This window comes from Mauremys mutica, chromosome 4, assembly GCF_020497125.1.
Source record: "Mauremys mutica isolate MM-2020 ecotype Southern chromosome 4, ASM2049712v1, whole genome shotgun sequence".
NCBI classification, from domain to species: domain Eukaryota; kingdom Metazoa; phylum Chordata; order Testudines; family Geoemydidae; genus Mauremys; species Mauremys mutica.
This window is the reverse complement of record NC_059075.1, coordinates 57806150-57826511: the sequence shown is the minus strand read 5'-3', so window position 1 is coordinate 57826511 and position 20362 is coordinate 57806150. Positions and strand designations below refer to the sequence as shown.

General features: G+C 43.0%; 1 protein-coding gene across 1 annotated transcript in view; it reads right to left on the bottom strand.

Moving 5' to 3' along the window:
• The window catches only part of RYR3 (ryanodine receptor 3), a 642559-nt gene that overhangs the window by 80134 nt on the left and 542063 nt on the right, over nucleotides 1-20362 (bottom strand). The window contains 5 exon segments of the mRNA XM_045013234.1: nucleotides 102-181; nucleotides 383-482; nucleotides 13767-13823; nucleotides 14879-14930; nucleotides 15923-16029. Of these exon segments, the coding sequence (XP_044869169.1) occupies nucleotides 102-181; nucleotides 383-482; nucleotides 13767-13823; nucleotides 14879-14930; nucleotides 15923-16029 (396 nt within the window).

Sequence of the window (20362 nt, the reverse complement as noted above, 5' to 3'; positions counted from 1 at the left end):
CAAACTCCTCCTAGCATAAGAACAGTAGTAATAAACTACATTTCTCAAAATAATATGCTTCCTTTACAAAGAGAAGACTTGTAAAAGTTAAATATTGTTACCTGCTGAACTAAGGTATTACCAGCATTTAGAATGGCAATGCCAAGTTTTAATGTTTCAATAACCATGGGGCCCAGTTCACCTGTCAAAACAATCATATAATAATTAAAATCTGTGCTAACATAACTGATTAGATTGGAAAAACAGAACAGAGACTATACCTAATGTAGTTCATAATATGCATTTAATTTTGATTTATTATATACCATGCAATTAGTAAGCTGATATATTTATATAATTGCATATAGGTTTAACATAATTTAAATACTTCTCAGAACTTTACCTTTGCTTGCACTAATCATCTGAAGAACCATCTCAGCAGCTCCGCGATCGTGCAGACGAGCTTGCTGATAAAGAGTTTTCTGCTTTTCCATTTCTTTCTCCTGAGTTTGGAAACAAACACCACAATGAATGCACTATTTGCATGTACAAACAGCATGACCAGTATGGCTACAGAGTCAGATTAGCGGCACCTAGGCAGAGCTTGGCTGGACCACAAAATCTGATCCATAATGCACCAAGTGGCCAGAAGATAGGCTTCTCTCTCAAACTGCTCCATTGTTTAAAGGAGAGTTGGTTTTTACTCTTTAAACCTTCTGTTCCTTAATTCATCTATTCTTCACCTGTACATCTCCTCTACAAGAGGGTGGAAAATATACAGCAACAAGAAAATTTAAAATAGGCAACACTGTCTGAATCTGAAGGATGGATTTTGTTGACTATAGATCTGTGTGCTTGTGCCAAATGTGATCATCAAAATTAGAAGTGGGCTTTGAGCAGGAGCTTGGACTAGATGACTCCTGAGGTCTCTTCCAACCCTAATCTTCCATGATTCTAAAGTGAAATAAGAACTGACCTTTATGTTTTCTCAGCCCTTAAAATAATCTGAACTTTATTAAAGGTTGGGAAATATCTGATTAAAACCACCTCCCTCTTCCTGCAGAATCTTTACCATTCCTGGATGCCACTTCCTAAACCAGTTCTTCCCCTCATACTGCTGCTTCCTGCCTGTAGTCTGCATGTTCAAATCTCTTTAATGGAGCAGTTTTTATGATCCAAATTATTGTGTATTTTTGTGATTTATTTGTACTGAGTACTTCTATTTCAATTTACTTGTGTTTATTTGTTAGGTATATCCACTGTGTACATAACTAATATTCAAATCAGTTATAATGTTGGTTAAAGCAATAAAGCCTGACTGATTGGTATACTATTACATTTTGATTCAACAATTATATGAAAATTGCTATAAGTGAATTATATGATTTGAAGAGTATTGGAGAGGCTGTGTGGTCTAATGGATAGGGCATTGCACTGTACTGAGTCTGGAGATTCCTGGCTCTGATAATCTCTCTTATTATGCATTTATACAATACTTAGCACAATGAGGTTATGATTACAGTGTGGGCCTCTAGTCACTATCATACTACAAATAATTAACCACCACCACGAGCAGAAATTCCAAATGAGGAGGATACTTACTAACTGGAGGTTCTTTGATATGTGTGGTCCCTATCTGTATTCCACTGTGGGTTACGTATGTGCACCACAGGGGGAAAAGGGCAGGTAGTGGAATACAGATATGGACCACACATCTCAAAGAACCTCCAGTTACAGATAAGTAACCTCCTCTTCTTTGAGTGATGGTCCCTATTGTATTCCACTGTGGGTAGGAGGAGGGTGCAAAGATGTAGACAGTAGGGCTGAGCAGAATATTGCCATCTCAAAAGAGGCATCAGCAGAAGAGTCCTGCACCAGGGCATAATGTCTTGCAAAGGTGTGATTGGAGCCCCATGTAGCCGCTTTTCAGATGTCCAGGAGGGGTACCCTCCTGAAGAGAAGCCATAGTTGTTGCTTGTGTTCTGGTGGAATGAGCTTTTACCCCATGGGGGGGTGGGAGATTTAAAAGCTGAGAGCAGAGTAGAATGGAGCCAGAGATCCATTTGGAGCTTCTCTGGGTGGAGATGCTGTGCCTTCTGATTTTCTATTATAGAAACAGTCTCAAGGATTTATTGGTTGGTTTTGTTGGTTTTGTTCTCTGCAAATAAAAGGCCAAGGCTTGCCAAACATTGAGGAAGTGGAGTCTTTGTTCCTCTGCAGAAGCATGCGGTTTTGGGAAGAACACAGGTAAATGAATGGATTGGTTAACCTGAAATTCCTAAACTACTTAAGAGATGAATTTGGAGTGTAGACATTAATAACCTTATCCTTATGGAATACAGTGTGTGGAGGATTTGCCATCATTGCTCCAAGTTCACCAACTCTTCTTGCTGAGTTGATGGCTACAAGATGTTATGGAAAGGAGGGACATGGAGAAAGTAGCTAAAGGTTCAAAGCGCTGGAGGATGACTTGGGAGTACTGAAAGCACAAGATTCAGGTCCCACTGGGGAGTAGGCTTCTGAGTAGGTGGGAAGGTTTTTATTAGGCCTTTCCAGAATCTATTGGTCAGTGGATGTGCAAAGACTGAGTAGCCCTGAGATGTTGGATGGTATGCACTGATCATCGCCAAGTGGTCTTAAAAGGAGCTGATGGACAAACAATGTTTTCAAAGATAAGATGTAGTCCAAGATGAGAGAAATATTTGTAGTCTCTGGGAGAATGCCTCTTTAGAGTGCTCAAGAAGAGGAGTGCTTCCATTTAGCTAGGTAACATTTGGTGGTAGAGTTCTTTCTACTGTTACAGAGGATCTCTCATATGGCTGTGGAGCATGAATGTTCTAAGGATGATGCATATCCAAATACCAAGCCCTGAGGTGGAGTGTACACAGATCGGAGTGCTTGAGCTTGCCATTCTCACTGGGTCAGGAGTTCAGGGAACGTTGATAGGATGATTGGTGGTCCAGATGACATCCATAGGATTTGGGAAACCAGAACCGGTAGGGCCAGAAGGGGGCGATGAGGATGCCCCATGCTCTGTCCTGCTGGATTGTGTGTAAAACTTGTGACGGGAGTGCTAGTGGATGGAAGGCACAATTGAACTGGTCCAACCAAGGAAGAAGCAGTGTCACTCTAGGAGTGGTGACCTAGTGCTCCTTTGAAGCAATATGTCGTGCATTTCCTGTTCACTTGAGAGCTGAACAGATCCCTGGTTGGGGGCCATCACTGAGTGAAAATACTATGCAGTGCCGAGTCATGGAGCTCCCTCTTGTGGTCAATTGCAAAATGTGCTTGCAGATTCCCTCAGACGACATGTTGCTTCCCTTAAAGGTAGGTTGCCAATAGGGTGATTTGATTGCTGATATGCCAGTTCCAGAGACTGACTGCTTCTGCATATAGGAAGGCAGATCTTGCTCCCCCCTGCTTGTTAATGTAGAAGACAGTCACAGTGTTGTCTGACATTATAAGGACATGGTGAGCGCAGATGAACAGAAGAAAGGACTCACATGGCTTCTGGACTGCTCAAAACTTCAGGATATTGACATGCATCCTGGATTCTCAAGCTGTCCAGGCACATTGTGCTGTGTGGCTGTTCATGTGGGCTCCCCAATCTAATAGGGATGCATCTGTAATAATGGTCCTGGCCAGATAGGAAGGGGGAAAAGGGATGCCCACGCATATCTAATGAGGATTTGTCCACAATAGTAGCGAAGACAATACCTTGGCCGGAACTGTCACTATGAGGTTCACAGAATGACGGCTTGGAGACTATACTGACAACAGGCAAATTTGAAGGCAATGAAGGTGGAGTCCTGTGAATGGGATGATGTAGGTGCACAAACCCATATAACCTAAGAGGGACAGACATGTCTTGATGGGTAGTCAAAGGTTGCTTGTGACATGAGTTATGATATTGTTCATGGTCTGGAACCTGTCCTTGGGCAGGTACAGTCTTGCAGTGACAGAATATAAAGTTGCCCTAATGAAGTTCAGAGATTGTGTGGGGGTGAGAACAGATTTTTTTTTAACATTCATTTTGACTCCCAGTGAAAAGAGGAGGTGTAGCATCCTGGAAGGGGATGCATAGGCTTCCTGGCGGGACTTGGCAACAAGGAACCAGTTGTTGAGATCATGATCTCTGATGTGGGCTGCTACTACTGAGAATATCTTGGCAGGACCGGCCCACAACATTTTGGCACCTGAGGCGGGGAGCTCAAATGATGCCCAAACTTTGAAAGGTCTCAATTCTGCCTTCTTCCTGTTCTACTCCTCTCATGGTACTGCTCTGCTACCTACCCCAATAAAGGAAAACTTAAAATGCCTTGTTCATAAATGTTAAGTAACAATTAACTTTCAAACGCCTGAACAGCAAATGTAACTTTTCTTGCATAGTAAACACTGGCATTTTCATCTGTTTGAATAATCAAAGTGGTGCTTTCCGTGCCTTCTTGGTTGTAAAGATTTGAACTGCTTCCTGAAGGTTCACAGTCTGGGCCAGCTCATGCTCTATTGAGATGGTTGCAAGGCCGACCAGCCTCTCCTATGTCATTGTGGAGCAGAGATGTGTTTTTATTAACTTCAGCTTGGAGAAGCTGCGTTCTCCACTGGCAACTGTTACAGGAAGTGTTAGAAGTATGTGCAGAGCAACAAAAGCATTTGGAAAGAGGGTGATCATCTTATTTGTGCATATATATTCCAGAACAGCTTTTGGAGTTGATCCTGCTGAAATGTATCTTGAAAAGGCTTTCAGTTCATCATCTAAATCACTCGCATCAATATCGCGCATGTCATCGTGTGTCAACACTATCTCTAGTGCGCTGCATTGCTGGTGTAGGTCTTCTTCAGGTACAGTGAGGTGTTTTGGAATATCATACAACAACCCAAATATACTGCTATGTTCCTTGAGCTGCATGAAACGTTCTTCAACTGCCTGACTGTATTGCACAATCTAGCACCTGGTTAAAGAATTCAACTTTGAATTGTTGTTCAAGGTCTCTTATGGGATTATCCCATGCCTCGTATCAAAATATGTCTTCTTCGGTGACTCTTGTATTCTTGAATAGGTGGGAAAATAGCTTCAGTGTGAAGTTCCTCTGCCAACTTCTGCGCACTCCTCAGAACGTTTTGAAATCCCTCATCTGACCAGTAAGACTGTAGGTATGACGTTGCTTTGTCCAGTTGTTCCTTTGCTCCAGATAAATCAAGGTCAACACCTTGGAGTCTCTTACTTACAACATTTATTTCAAACAGTATGTCATGCCACAACGCTAAGCCACACAGAAATTTGAAGTTATGTATGTTTTTGGTGATTCCATTTCCCTCTGCCACTGTTCTCCATTTCCTATCATAGCATTATCCTCCATAATAGCAACTATCTTCCCAATTTGGTGTTTGATACAGGGCCGCCCAGAGGGAGAGGAAAGTGGGGCAATTTGCTCCAGGCCTTGAGCCCCACAGGGGCCCTGCAAGCCACTCCGGGTTTTTGGCGGCACTTCGGCGGTGGGCCCTTCACTCGCTCCGGGTCTTCGGCAGCAGGTCCTTCAGTGCAGTGGAAGACTCGGAGAGAGTGAAGGACCTGCCGCTGAAGTGCTGCCGAAGCCTTGGAGTGCTGGCCGGTGAGAACAAGCACTGCAAGCGGCGGGGGGGGGGAAGCCGCAATTGGCAGCACTTAGGTTGCTCTGCCGCCGCCGCTTCATTCTTCGGCAGCGGGTCCTTCCCTCCGAGAGGGACCCACCGCTGAATTGCCACCGAAGACCCTGAATCCTCTGGGCGCCCTGGTTTGATAGGCTTTATTGCCTCCACTCGACTTTCCCATCATGGTGCACTCAGTGGTTTCAGTGTCAGAGAGGATGTTCCCAGATGTTGCTTCAAAATTTGCCATTGATGAGTTGATGCAGAGAAAAATACACAGATGCTTTGAATTACATTAAAAAATTCAGCAGCCTCACTAGAAGCTGATGCTGCATCACTGACCACCAAGTTCAATGAATGAGAATGGCATGGGACAAAAAAAAACTCGAGGGTTTAATTCTCGGATCTGTGTCTGCACTCCTCTGTTCTTTCCTGTCATGTTGGCACCATTATCGTAGCCCCGACCTCTCATGTCAGCTATCGCAATCAGGGGTGGCTCTAGGAATTCTGCCACCTCAAGCCCGGCAGGGAGGCTGCCTTCCGTGGCTTGCCTGCGGACGGTCCACTGGTCCCGCGGCTTCGGCAGACCCTCCGCAGGCAAGCCGCCGAGGGCAGCCTGCCTGCCGCCCTCGCGGCGCTGGCAGAGCGCCCCCTGCAGAGCGCCCCCTGCGGCTTGCTGCCCAAAGCACGCGCTTGGCGTGCTGGGGCCTGGAGCCGCCCCTGATCGCAATTCCCGTATCTTCCAGCTTTTTGAGAAGCACATTTGTCATACCAGCTCCTGTAGTATCATCAATGTCAATAAATTCTAGAAAATGCTCTTACAGTCACCATTGCAGGGACATTTTCACTAGGTTCTGTTGTTGTTACAAAACGCACCATTAAAGTCATTTGCTCCATATGGCTGATGTCAGGTGTGCAGTCCAGAATAACAGAGTAATATCTTGCTGACTTCAGATCTGCCACAATCTTGTTTGACTTTTGTTGCCTACCATGAATCTAAGAAAGCATTTGTGGGCAGGATGAATGTCTACATGAAAGTACTTGTCCTTCATATCAAGAGCCATGAACCACATGCCCTTTTCTAAAGATGGAATTATAGCTGTCAATTGGAGCATGTGAAATCTGAGTTTGTGAATGAAGTGGTTGAGATGGCAGAGGTCGAAGATTGGTCTCCAACCATTCTTCTTTTTTGGGTATCAGGAAGTAGCTGGAGTAAAACCTTTTCCTGGTATTGAGAAGGGATGTATTTTATTGCTTGTCACGGCACTGTCACCTCTTCTTTGAGAATACTCTCATGAGAGTGGTCCCCAAAGGCGAGTGGGGACGGGTTTTTTGGAGGAAGTAGGGATGCAAACTCTACTGTTTAGCCAAAGTGGATGATGTTCAGCACCCACTTGTCCATTGTTACTGCACTCCAGGTGTTTAAAAGGAGTGCTAAATGACCCCCAAATGGTGTGAGGGGGTTGAGGTGTTGGGCTTAATGTTTTGCAGCTCTTAAGATCCTGTCAATAATAACATTGAGCTGGGGACTGAGATTGAGGTGTTCAGCCTGTTACTGATGGTACACTGATGGCACACTGATGGTGTAGGAAAATGGGACTTTTGAACCCTCTGTCTCTTATGCGGTGGTTCATAGAGACTTTGGTGGAAAAACTGCTGAGCCACATATCTAGATTTGAGCGATGGTCGGTGAAACTTCCTCTTGGGGCAAGCATGTATATCCCCAGCGAATGGAGGGTAGCCCTGGAATCCTTCATGGAGGGATTTGTCCATTGAAAAGAGGTTGAACAGGTGTGATTCATCGAAGGGGAGGTCCTCAATGGTAATCTGGACCTCCCTTGGGAACCCTGATGCATGGAGCCATGACTTCATGTGCATGATAATAGCCGTGAATACTCCTTTCATTGCTAGATTAACTGATAAACTATGTAGAATAAATGTATTTGATAGAGAGATTAATGAAATAAGGATGGCTGCATGATGCTCCAAGAGATTAAACTGCTCCAGGTATTAGGGGCAGCATGGAAGACGGCAAAAAGATGACAGTGGGAGAAGGAAACTAAGGGAGTGTTGAGGTGTGAGGTACAGCAGAGTCAACAGAAGGGAAAGTAAGAAGAAATGAAAACAAAATATACCTCAGCTGGCAGAATTTTTTTTTAAAATAATTTTGTCTGGTAATGTTTATTTTTTAGCATTTTTTCAATTTTTTTCTGTTTACATTTTCACAGTTGCAGGAAACTCTGGGGGAAATCAGACAGACAGAAATCAGACAATAGACAATGAGTTTCAAAATATTAAAGATTTATAACCATTGAAACACAAATTGTCAAAACAGACAAAGTAAATATCTTAAAATCAAACTCTATTAAGTTCTCAAGCAGCATTTTTCATTCTTTATCTATCTGTAAATTTCTGTTATTGTTGATGAAAATATTTTTTCATCAGTTTGTGCATGTGACTTGATGTTTACTGACATTTACAGATAAAAATCTAATCTTTCCAAGCCTAAAAATAGGCAGGAGCAGATTCAGGCAAAGCCTTAAGGGTAACGGATTAGAAATTTGAGCTTGATGCAGATAGCTTGCCAGCCTATTCTATAGCTTTTCTGGTTCCAGAAATTTGTGTTGATACATTGATCTGCTATTATATAAATAATATAGCAAAACTTCTCCATATCCTCCACATGGCTATTGTCATTGCATCTCTCCTATCAGGCTCTTGTTAAAATGATGTTGTGGAAGCAGGGAAATAATTAACAAGGATTTGAAGGGGATTTTAATGCATGTCAGTCAGTTAGCAAGAGTCAGGCCATACTGTAACCCTAATGGCGTGAGACTTGTAGAAGCAAGGATAGTGTGAGGCGAGAGGACAAGAACTGTGTACAAACTTATTACGACCTTGTAACTGATAACCAAATATGCAGGCTTGCTTTTCTTAGGAGTGAGACAAATAAGATAGCAGAATGGCTTATGTATAAACAAAATGTATTTGTTGCTTTTTACCGTCTGTATTATTGCTAGAAATTGTCTGTAACAAAGGTATAAAGGCTTGCTGTAATTGTTTACCAGTTGAGAGACCTATCCAGGACTGGGGCGACCCTGTGTCCTATGGCACTCTCTCCCTCCATTGTAATTACTGGAGAAATAATAAAGTATTTGATTTTGCTGCACCCAAACAAAAAGCGAGAACTGAGTTTTTCTCCAACAATTTGGGGGCTCGTCTGGGATTTGAACCCAGGACCTCTGTGTTCTGTGCTTTCACTCAGGCCTGGTCTACACTAGGACTTTAATTCGAATTTAGCAGCGTTAATTCGAACTAACCGCTCAACCGTCCACACCAGGAAGCCATTTAATTCGAACTAGAGGGCTCTTTAGTTCGAATTTGGTACTCCACCCCGGCAGGTGGAGTAACGCTAAATTCGACATGGCTAGTTCGAATTAGGCTAGGTGTGGATGGAAATCGAACTTAGTAGCTCCGGGAGCTATCCCACACTGCACCACTCTGTTGACGCTCTGGACAGCAGCCCGAACTTGGATTCTCTGCCCAGCCACACAGGAAATGAACCGCGAAAATTTGAATTCATTTTCCTGTCTGGGCGGTTTGAATCTGACGTTCTGGTTGCACATCGGGGCGAGCTCCGCAGCACCGGCAGCAATGCAGAGCTCTCCAGCAGAGGAGTTCATGTAATCTCTGAATAGAAAGAGGGACCCGGCATAGACAGACCGGGAACTCTTGGATCTGATCGGTGTGTGGGGCGAGGAGTCTGTGCTTTCGGAGCTGCGCTCCAACGAACGGAATGCAAAGACCTACGAGAAGGTCTCCAAAGCCATGATACAGACTGAGGATACAGCCGTCATGCAACGCAGCGCCGCGTGAAAATCAAGGACCCCAGACAAGGCTACCAAAAAATCAAAGCGGCCAACGGACGCTACGGAGCCTGCCACCACTGCCCCACCAGTGACCATGGACTCTGATGATGGGACAGTGTCGACGGACAGTTCCTCGACGATGTTCACGGACGGGGAAGATGAGGAAGGGTTTGTGGAGGACGAGGCAGGCGACAGCGCTTACAACGCTGGTTTCCCCGACAGCCAGGATCTATTCATCACCCTCACGGAGATCCCCTACCAACCCTCCCCGGCCAGGAACCCGGATCCTGAATCAGGGGTAGGAGCAGTCGGTAAGTGCTTTAACCATGTTAACTTTTATTCTTAATATAACAGGAATCTGAAGTGTGTGAAAAGGAGGTCTCTGTATATATGGTGATAGAACACAAATCCTCCTGGGAGAACGCCACGAAGCTCCTGCCGTTAATCGATAAGCATCAGCAGGAGGTTCCTGGGGAGAGCTGCCTTATTGGGTGCTCCGTGATAGCACACTTTTCCGCGCGAGGCTTTCATGCGGTATTCAGGGAGCACTGCCTCCCAGAGCACGGCTGCATAGGTCCGTGGTTCGTGCTAGATTTCACGCAGCATGCGCTCTCTATCTCCTTCAGTGCCTGTCCTCACGGTGATCTCGCTCTTAGACTCCTGCATCTAAGTAGGGGAAGAAATGTTACGTTACGCCTGGTCCAAAGTATTTTTAATAAATAAACGGACAGACGGCATAGCACAGACTCAGCACGCAGCTGCGTGACGAGCGTAACGGAAAGCCAAAGAATCAAATGGACGCTCATGGAGGGAGGGGGGAACGAGGACGCAAGGTATCCCACAGTTCCTGCTGTCTCCGAAAAGCATTTGCATTCTTGGCTGATCTCCAAATGCTTCTAGGGTCAAACACAGTGTCCGCGGTGGGACGGGGCATAGCTCGGCAATTTACGCACCCCCCCGACCCCCAGAAGTAAAAGGGAAAACAATCCTCTGTTGACTCTTTTACATGTCACCGTATCTGTACTGAATGCTGCAGATAGACGCGATGGTGCAGCACTCAACACCAACATCCTTGCTCCCCCCACGCTATGGATGGCTGATGGTACAAAACGATGGAAATCCATCCTCATCATCAGCCTATTGGCACATGGGGCAGTGCAAAAGGGCTGGTAACCATGACAACCGTACCAACTTGCTTGGGACCGGTCGGTCAAGGCCGCCTGTTGCTAATTTTTCATGGTAGATGGTGCAGTATGGCTGGTAACCGTCCTCATCATTGCAACAGGGGGCTGAGATCCATCAGCCCCCACCCTTCATTGTAAAGAAAAGATTCAATTGCCCCTGGAGTAGCAGAGGGATGAGTGGCTCCCTCCTCCACACCCCTTAATGTCATCTCTGGACTATCATTGCAGCTGGAGGCTTCCTTCCACTCATTTCTCACAAACGACTACCTGTGTCTTATTCATGCATTCTATATTACTTCATCACACAAGTGGGGGGACAATGGTATTGGAACCCAGGAAGGCTGGGGGAAGAACGTAATGAACAGCTGGGGTTGTTTCAGGAGCACACCCTGTGAATAGCGTTCAGCTCAAAATTTATGCAGGATTGGACAGAGAGCAGCTGTGGTCTCTGATTGTATGATACAGTGGTTCTCTAGTACAGTTGCACATAATCTAGGCAGGACTGATTCTATTTTTAGATACCCAAAAAGGAGGGATTGACTCGGGGAGTCATTCCCAAATTTTGCTTTTGCGCCCCTGGCTGATCGACCAGGGGCACTTATGACAGCACCAAATGGCGCAGTGCAAAAGGACAGGTAACCATGACCATCTTATTACCGTCTTCTTACCAGTTCATGGTATGGTAGACGGTGCAGTATGCCTGGTAACCATCGCTGCTGTCATGCAAAAGCATAAGCATGCTGCTGTGTAGCGCTGCTGGTCCGCCTCTATCAGCGGCATACAGTACACATACGGTGACATACACAAAAGGCAAAATAGGGTCCATTGTTGCCACGCTATGGCGTGTGCCAGGGCATTTCATGGAAAACGTGATCGAAATGATTGTCTGCCCTTGCTTTCCCGGAGGAAGGAATGACTGGCGACATTTACCCAGAATCCACCGCGCAAATGATTTGTGCAACAGCAGGCACAGGGGTCTCAACAAAAAATTCACAGAGACAGCCTAGATTCAGTTAATTGTTCGCAAAAAAGTATCATTGCAAGGAATTAACTAACTGTTTCCCATCTCACAGCTTCCACTGTCTCCAGACCTTCCACAGCATCCACCTCGCAGAGGCTGGCGAAGATTAGGCGGCGAAAGAAAAAGACAAGGGACACGATTTTCGATGAATGTGTGGGCTGCTACCTAGCCGAGGCGGACCAGCAGAGGCAGTGGAGGGAGAAAGTCTCTCTGTACCAGTGCTCACACAGCGAATGGGAGGAGAGGTGGCGTGAGGAACACAAGCAGGCGACTCAAGCAATGCTTGTACTACTGAGGGAGCAAACGGACATGCTCCGGCGACTTGTGTATGTTCTGCAGGTCCGCTGCAGGACAGAGCCCCCGGCAGTATCTCTGCAACCGCCCTCCCCCGCCACAAAGTCACATACCCCCCTCACCCTAAATAACCAGGAGGATGCCCGCCCTGGTCCGTGAATACTGTCACTGCACCCCAGCAGAGTGCTCAAGTAACCAAAAGCTCTCATACCCTACGTTTGCATAAGTCCTTCCCTTCCGGACTCAAACAAGTCCCAATCCCAGTCCCATCCCATAACTGTGTACTTAAGTAATAAAAATACTTTGCTGTTAAGTACTGTTTCCGTCATGTTTCCTCACTGAAGACTGTGTTTGAATGGGGTGCGTGGGGAAGTGCGTTGCTAATTGCATAGGACAGGCACCTTTCGCAGGGTACAGACACGGGGTCCGGATCAGCAGCGGGTAACACACACAGTGCAGTCAGCAGGCACCGTGGTCGGTATGGGAGGTGGTTTCCAGGTTCTGTTGGGCGGTGGGGATGTGACTTTTTAGCGGGGGAGGGCAGGTACAGATCTTATACAGCGGTCCTTGTCGTGGACCGCTGAGTCACGCAGCAGAGGAATCTGTATCCGTCCTCCTCCGCCACAAGGCCACATAGCCCCCCGCACACAGAATCCCAAAAAGGAGGGATGGCAGGCTCCGTTGAAACAAGCAGTCCGGCAATGCGGACCGCTGTAGGAGCAGGAGCCTGTCATTCCTTGAGTTTAGAGGCGGTCTTTACATCAGCGCACACCCTACCACCGCAGTCTGCGTTCCAGTTTCGACCCTTTAACGAAAAGTCATGAATAAAGAAACCTCTCCTCAGTAACAGTGTGACATGTATTTTATTTTTACACGTGTCTTGGAAGTGGAGGAAACGGGGAGAACGGGGTATTTAACCGAAGAGGAGAGTCAACAGTAACTGGGTAAAGAAACAGGGGCAGGTTCAGCTTCTCTGTAAAGAAACTGAACAGTCACAGGTCACGCTGCTCGCTGGTATTTGAAGAGTTCCTTGTCGCTGTCCCAGGCGCCTGTATAGGGCTTCATGAGCAAGTGCATTAGCGGGCAGGCTGGGTCACCGAGGATCACTATAGGCAAATGCACATCCACAACAGTTATTTCGTGGTACGGGAAGAAACTACCTTCCAGCAGGCGTCTGAGCAGCCCACAGTTCCTGAGAACACATGCATCAGGAACCTTGCCCGGCCATCCGACGTTCATGTTGGTAAAACGTCCCCTATGGTCCCCCAGTGCTTGCAGAACCATTGAAAAGTAGCCCAATTTCTCAGCAGCTGAATGTGGAAGAGGTGGACGATAAAGTGCGAGGAGGAGAAAACGGCGAGGATCGCAGCGGGCTCCATGCTTGCAGTGCTGTGGCGTCCACGCTGTCACTGACCAGAAAAGTGCACGAACAGATTGCCCGCAGGCGCTTTCAGGGAGGGAGGGAGGGCGTGATTGACGGTTCAATGACGACAGTTACCCAAAACCACCCTCGACACATTTTTTCCCCCAGCATGCATTGGGGGGAAATCCCAGAATTCAAATGGGCAGCGGGGACTGCGGGAACTGTGGGATAGCTTCCCACAGTGCACCGCTTCGAAAGTCGACGCCGGCCCCGTGAATGTGGACTCAGAAGTTCGAATTAGTGTATTTAGTATGGATACACAAATTCGACTTCATAAGGTCGAATCCACAAATTCGAATTAAGTAGATTCGAAATAGTCCTGTAGTGTAGACAAGGCCTCAGTGTGGAAAGGTAGTTTAAACTCTCACCTCAAATGTCTTCTCTTTTTCTTCATCCTCTTCTTCCTCTTCTTCCTCTGGACAGCTCTTTTTACATTAGAACAAGAAATTGCAAATTTATACTGAGTTCGAAACAAACAGTGGTTATTTCTATTACAATTTGTGCTGAGTGAACAAAAAGCAATTAACAGAAACTTTCTAAAACAATTACAGGCATAAGCAGTAAATTAAGCATATTAAAACCTACTCTATGTAAATACTGCAACTTTACTTACTACTGACAATGCAGCTAGCAAAGAGACTTAGAGAGGGAAAAAACATTAGTAGTTAGAGCATTTAATATATATATTTATAATGTTTAACACTTGTGCTCCTGAATGCTAAGAAATTGATATTCCTCAAGGCTGAGAGTGCCTTAAAGTATTAGCCCACATGTACAAAAACACAATAAATAAAATGAAGTTGCTATTCCAGGTTGTGTTTTTTTGGTCATAACTCAGTACATTTATAGTATATGCCTTTGATCTCATGTTTTTTTCTCAGATGAAGGTGTAATTACATTTGACCCTGTTATGAATATTGATTTCTATTGATTTGTGTCTGTCATGCTGTAAGTACTGATTGCCAAACATTAATGCCATCCAGGGATTAAAGCATGCTGATTTTCTATGACCTATTTCATAATAATAAACATAGTGTTAAGGAGCAAATATTAAGTCCTGTCTCCATCCATACTCTAGGTAAGTTTACACTGAAGTCAATAGTAGTTTTGCCTGAAGAGGGTCTCTAAATTTTTTTATTTTATTAAATCATTTTCTGTTTAAGACAGTGTAGCAGAAATGGCAAAATTATAATTTTCTGTAGTAGGAAAAGTCCTTTGTTTGGGTCCTGACAACGGGCTAAATTCTGCCATCGATTACACCTGTGCTAATCCAATGAATTAAATTCAACCCCAAGGGCATGTGTAACTCAGGGAAGAACTTGATTCAACATTTCCATAAAAATATGGCTAGAGTACAAACCAGGAACCACTAATATCAAGAGACAAAAGGATAAAAGGATAAAGCATGCAGAAAATATACACAAATAAATTGGAGGTGCATATGTGGGATGGGGAATGGGGCTTGAAATTAAGTATTTACCTTGGCCATCATGGCGGAATAGGCAGTGTACAAAGGATCGTCTTCTAGTTTGCTGTAGGGAGAAAAAATGTAATTCAAATAGCTTATTATGTGGGTTTAACATCAGAGATTATTATAATGCTGCCAGAATGCAGGTTTCATTTTCATTAAGGGGAAGGTAAACACTTCATTACCTGCAAACCATGTTGTAAACATATCTCCTAATCTCTCAGTCCATGTGAAATTCTTTGTTACAACATATTTATTCATATGTATGTGCAGGTGAGTAAGATAGTTATGTATTTTACTGCTGATTAACAGGCAGTGCTGACATGTCTGGAAAAGCAGGCTGCAGATAACAGTTATAGCTGTTTCCATTGTCTCATGATTATCTGTGATCAGATTATAGGTAGATTATGTATTCAAAAAACAGAGGGAAGAATCTGCAAAACAGTGGAGGAATGCTTTGCTTGTCTGTAATTTTTCTTCTATTAGTAGTCTAATTGCAAATAAGGCAGCAACTGGCATTAACAGGAAATCACACTCTCCCACCAGTGGTATTTTGAACCATTTCCCACATATTGCTTGAAGTGTGACAAAAACCTAATAATATGAACATTTATATATTAGTACCAAACAGCAGTGGGATCATCCTGGTGGCAGGCAAAAATTATTAGTTTGGGCTCATATGCCTCTGGGAAATTGAGCCTCGCAATGCCTGCATTACATATTCACTAAGTTTTATAAATGCCTCTTCTCCTTTAACCCAAAAAAAGTGTTAACATTTGTGCTAATATAAAGTTTATATAGCGGTTAAACATAAAAAATAAATACATATGGGCAAGTAGAAAACAGAAAAGGAGAGGCAGAACTCTCTACAATACTGAATTGCATTGCTACTAAATCACTTTTGTAATGAAAATGTCTGTTACTGATTCAGTAATGTATGATTTTACTTCTGTTGTGACAATGAATTTACTTTTATGGGGTAATTCTATAATTAGTTAATTGAAAATTGGACTGTGTAGATTGGTCCTGTGTAATTTTGAATGTGGTTCTACTTACCTTCTTTCAGTGAGCGCATTGCGACTGAAATGGAGGATAATCTGATGAAGTGGATCTGGGTGTTTTTCAGTCTCTTCCACCTCCTCCTCATCTTTTTTTGGAGGTGTCTGTACAAAGATTTACATTTAAATATTTTATAAATAAAGCATCACAAACAACAAATTAATACAGAGACAATTGAACTCAGTCAAAAGCATCATAATTTTATTTTGTTTAATTTAAATTCTTTTGCCAATATTCATGATATTCAGCAGTTTACAACATCAGAAACATGTTATTTTGTATGACTATTAAGCATTTACTATCCAATAAAAGTAACAATCAGGTATTGTAAAGTTAAAGTTTCTCATTTGCAATGTAGTGATTTAGACAGCTACAAACCTTATTCAGCAGAAATTAATATGTAGGCTTCTGTGCCACCAAAGATGAACGAAAGGCCCAGCTGAGTTATTGAGCAGGAAAATCAGCTAGGAAATGGAACCATTTTTACTAATATCCACAGATGCCTCCTGTAAAGAACTGCCAAGGGAGTGAAGACTTTACTGTGATATTTTTTTCTACATCACTATTCTTGAGTCACAAGATTAATGGGATATCTCTTTAACCTTACATGTGGACAAATCATATAGGCTGTTTTGACATTCCTGAGTAGGACTTTTAGAATGTTACCCACCCTGTCTCATTGGGTGAGAAACTTTATCAGGCCTGTGGTATGGTAGACAGCCCTGAAGGATGGGTGGGAATTACAAGTATGGATGCAGCCTTCCTTTTACCTCAGCATGTAGCTACATACATAGTGTCTGTACTTTACCGGCCACCATAAATGTAGACACAGACTAGGAGGTATGCAGATGTACTTAACAAGATGTGCAGTAAGTGAGAGAAAGGTTCCTAAGGAGACACATCAAATTTTATTGCTTACTTTCACTAAATTTTTTCTCCACACATAAGTTAGCAATGCATATTTGTGCCGCATAGGCGTCTTTATTTACCTGCACACATTACATGCTTAATGTTAATGTTGTGCCAGATTTACTGCAAATAAGCAGTGAACACTCTGAACTTGATCAAATCAAAACTATTTTTCTCTGGAAGAATCAAAGTCACCCTCCTTAATGAAGGCTATAAGAATCTCAAATACATTCCTTCTATCCCAAGCCATTTTAATATTATAGCTAGTCAAAAATCTCAGGCGATTTTTGTTGTTTTTTTCCCCAAATAAAGATATTTGCTTTCTATCTTTCCTCTGGCTCAAAAGCTGGCTGAACCACTTTAGCTCAAAGTTTTAATAAAATTCACCTTCAAGCAGAGACCAAGCATATGAAACATCAGCCCAAAAGGTGACAGTTTTTAGAAAGTTATGAGCAACTGAAAATGAAGTATTAGTATGAAAATATATGCATCCTTAACGGTAGGTATTTGTCTATTGCAGGGCTTCCATCATTGTAATATATGAGCATCCTCCAAGTAAAAAACAATAGCAATTGTGAAGTCTAATAGACTCCATGGAGTTTCTGGCAATTTTTGAGGTAAAAACTCTCAGTGGAGTAGGTTTTGGGACTTTTTTTTTTTTTTTTTTTTTTTTTGGGTGTGTTTTGGAGTTGGTAGCAGTTTAGGGTATAAGGAGATGTCAGTATTGTGAATGAAATTCCTATGGTGGAAAATCTTTTTCAGAGAGGTATGTTTTGCAGTGTTTGCAAGTTTCGCAGAGTGGACTTCTTGATCCTGCCACTGCTATGACATGGAAATATTCACCTCTTACCGGTTCCAATTTGCTCCCACTTAATTAGTTACATGATTAATTATGTGGTGATAGGTTTGTAAACAGTATGATCTTTTTAGTAATTTTTGTTTACTTACAACTAAAAATTTGCTATGAAGTAGAAAACATATGAAAGAAAAGGTACAATACTGAGTTTGCCTTACTTTTCTCAAGCAAATCTGTGACAATGAAAAGCCATGGCAGCAAGTGAGTTAATAGGAAGGAAATAAACTAGTACAACACAATGAAGACCAAAGACAGGGGAAATGTACTGCCATCACGTGGGTCTAATCTTGAATGGGAATCCTTGTCTAGTCAAAAGGGCTCCTGCCACTATTCTAAAAAAGTGAACAAAGAATCTGACTATGGTTGTCATAGGTGTTGAGATTACCTCCGAGATCTCTTTTTACTTGGCTTTTCAAGAACTCAGTTTGACTCCAGATTTTGTCACTCTATTATTTTTAAGAAGCAAAGAATCCTGTGGCACCTTATAGACTAACAGACGTTTTGCAGCATGAGCTTTTGTGGGTGAATACCCACTTCTTCGGATGCAGGATTCTTTGCTGCTTCTACAGAACCAGACTAACACGGCTACCCCTCTGATACTTGATATTATTTTTAACACAAGTACACTAAGTTGATTAGACTCAAGAGTAGGAGCAGAACTGTAACTAGACATTGAGCAAACATACTTGTGTAATGCCAACAGACCTCGGCAGGACTGAACTGGGGACCTCTGGAGCTTAGTGCATGAGCCTCTACCACTGAGCTAAAAGCCAACTGGCTGTTAGCTAGGGCTGTAGAGCAGACTCATTTAACTCTAAGTGGTCTCGGTGCCTCTAGAAGGGACAGAACACCACACCCAGAAGGTGTGGGGGTTACACTTGCACCCCTTGTCAGGTTTTTTGGGCATTTCTCCAATCCCTTTTTCCACCTCTGCAGTTTTGTGCCCTGGGTGGCTGCCCTGCTCACACTGCATTGGTTACAGCCTGCATAGGAGGTGGATAAAGATCATAATACACATTCAAACTTACACAGAAAACCTCTTTCTTTATATACATTTATACATTACATTGCATTTACTATGCATTGCATCAGGCATTTTGGGTTTTGCTTGGTTACTTTGTAGAAACCATCCCTGTACAGTATGTTCTGCCCATGTATGACTTACTCTTTACCTCTTCTTATATTTCAGGCTTATCTAGTCCATTATAAATGGTTCCCTGGGTGTTTCCCTGTTATCTTAGCTAATACAAACATTGTCTCTTAGCTTACTGACCCATTTACCTATCTTAGCTGGCATAGACATTCTATTTCCAGCCTGCTGTTCCATTTACCTCCCTAATCCTGTCTCCCAAGAAATGTGGTCTTACCCATGTCTAATTACTCATGTGAAGCCAGACTTACATTCCACTGCTTTTGTTTTGCTTTTTTACATTAGCATTCATTTCATTTGCATTATGTTTCTATAATTTCTTTTTTAAGTTCACTACTGAGCAACACATTTCCAAGACCACAGTAGTTGTAATCATTTGAACCACCATTAATACTGGACTCAAAGTACAAACCAGGGGATGCAAGCTCACCTTGTCTGGTATAGTCCACCATGGTGTAATTCTATATTATAAGCTTGCTTGGCTATTAAAAGATCCTTCTGTAATGTTATTTCTGCTTTTATTTTAATTACATTATAAAAATCGGTACAAAATTTAAAAATCTTTCCATTTATTACCTCAGGAATTTTAGACGTGAAACAGAACATAGGCCGATTAAAATAACATTCCCTGGGTCTATAGTGGTCCTCTTCAGCCACCACATAATATTTGCTATTACCAGCACAGACATTTTTTACTTTACCAGGGTTCTAGCATATAATCTGTACTGTGTAACACTGGTCTACAGTTTTTGAGAAGTCGTCTGCTTCAGAGATAAAATGTGCTATTTATTATGTATTTTGATGTGCTGAATTAAAATATGACAATTAAAACAACTGATTTGCTACTGTTTCTAAGACATTTAAGTTTTTACATTTTATGTCTATGTATATTGTGTAGATAGTAGAGTTTTAATCATAAATTGTAAACCTAGGTCTTTTCATGTGTTTATGGTTGCTTTACATGATAATATTTCACCTGTCCTGTTTATGTAACACTTTAAAAATCAGCAAAAGGGTTATTTAACTAAAATTTATTATGAAACAAAAGGCAAAAAACTATTATGTACATAGTTTAGTCCTATTCAGTGTCTACTCAGCACTTCTTGGCTTGTCTCTTGTATTCATTAAATGGAGCATCTCTTGTCACTGTCCAGCAATAGTCTGCAAGCATTGATGGGCTCCATTTGCCCTGATAGCGTTTCTCCATTGTTGCAATGTCCTGGTGAAATCGCTCGCCGTGCTCGTCGCTCACAGCTCCGCAGTTCGGTGGAAAAAAATCTAGATGAGAGTGCAAAAAACGTATCTTTAGTGACATGTTGCAACCAAGGCTTTTGTATGCCTTGAGGAGGTTTTCCACCAACAACCTGTAGTTGTCTGCCTTGTTGTTTCCGAGAAAATTTATTGCCACTAACTGGAAGGCTTTCCATGCTGTCTTTTCCTTGACACGCAGTGCATGGTCAAATGCATCATCTCGAAGAAGTTCATGAATCTGAGGACCAACAAAGACACCTTCCTTTATCTT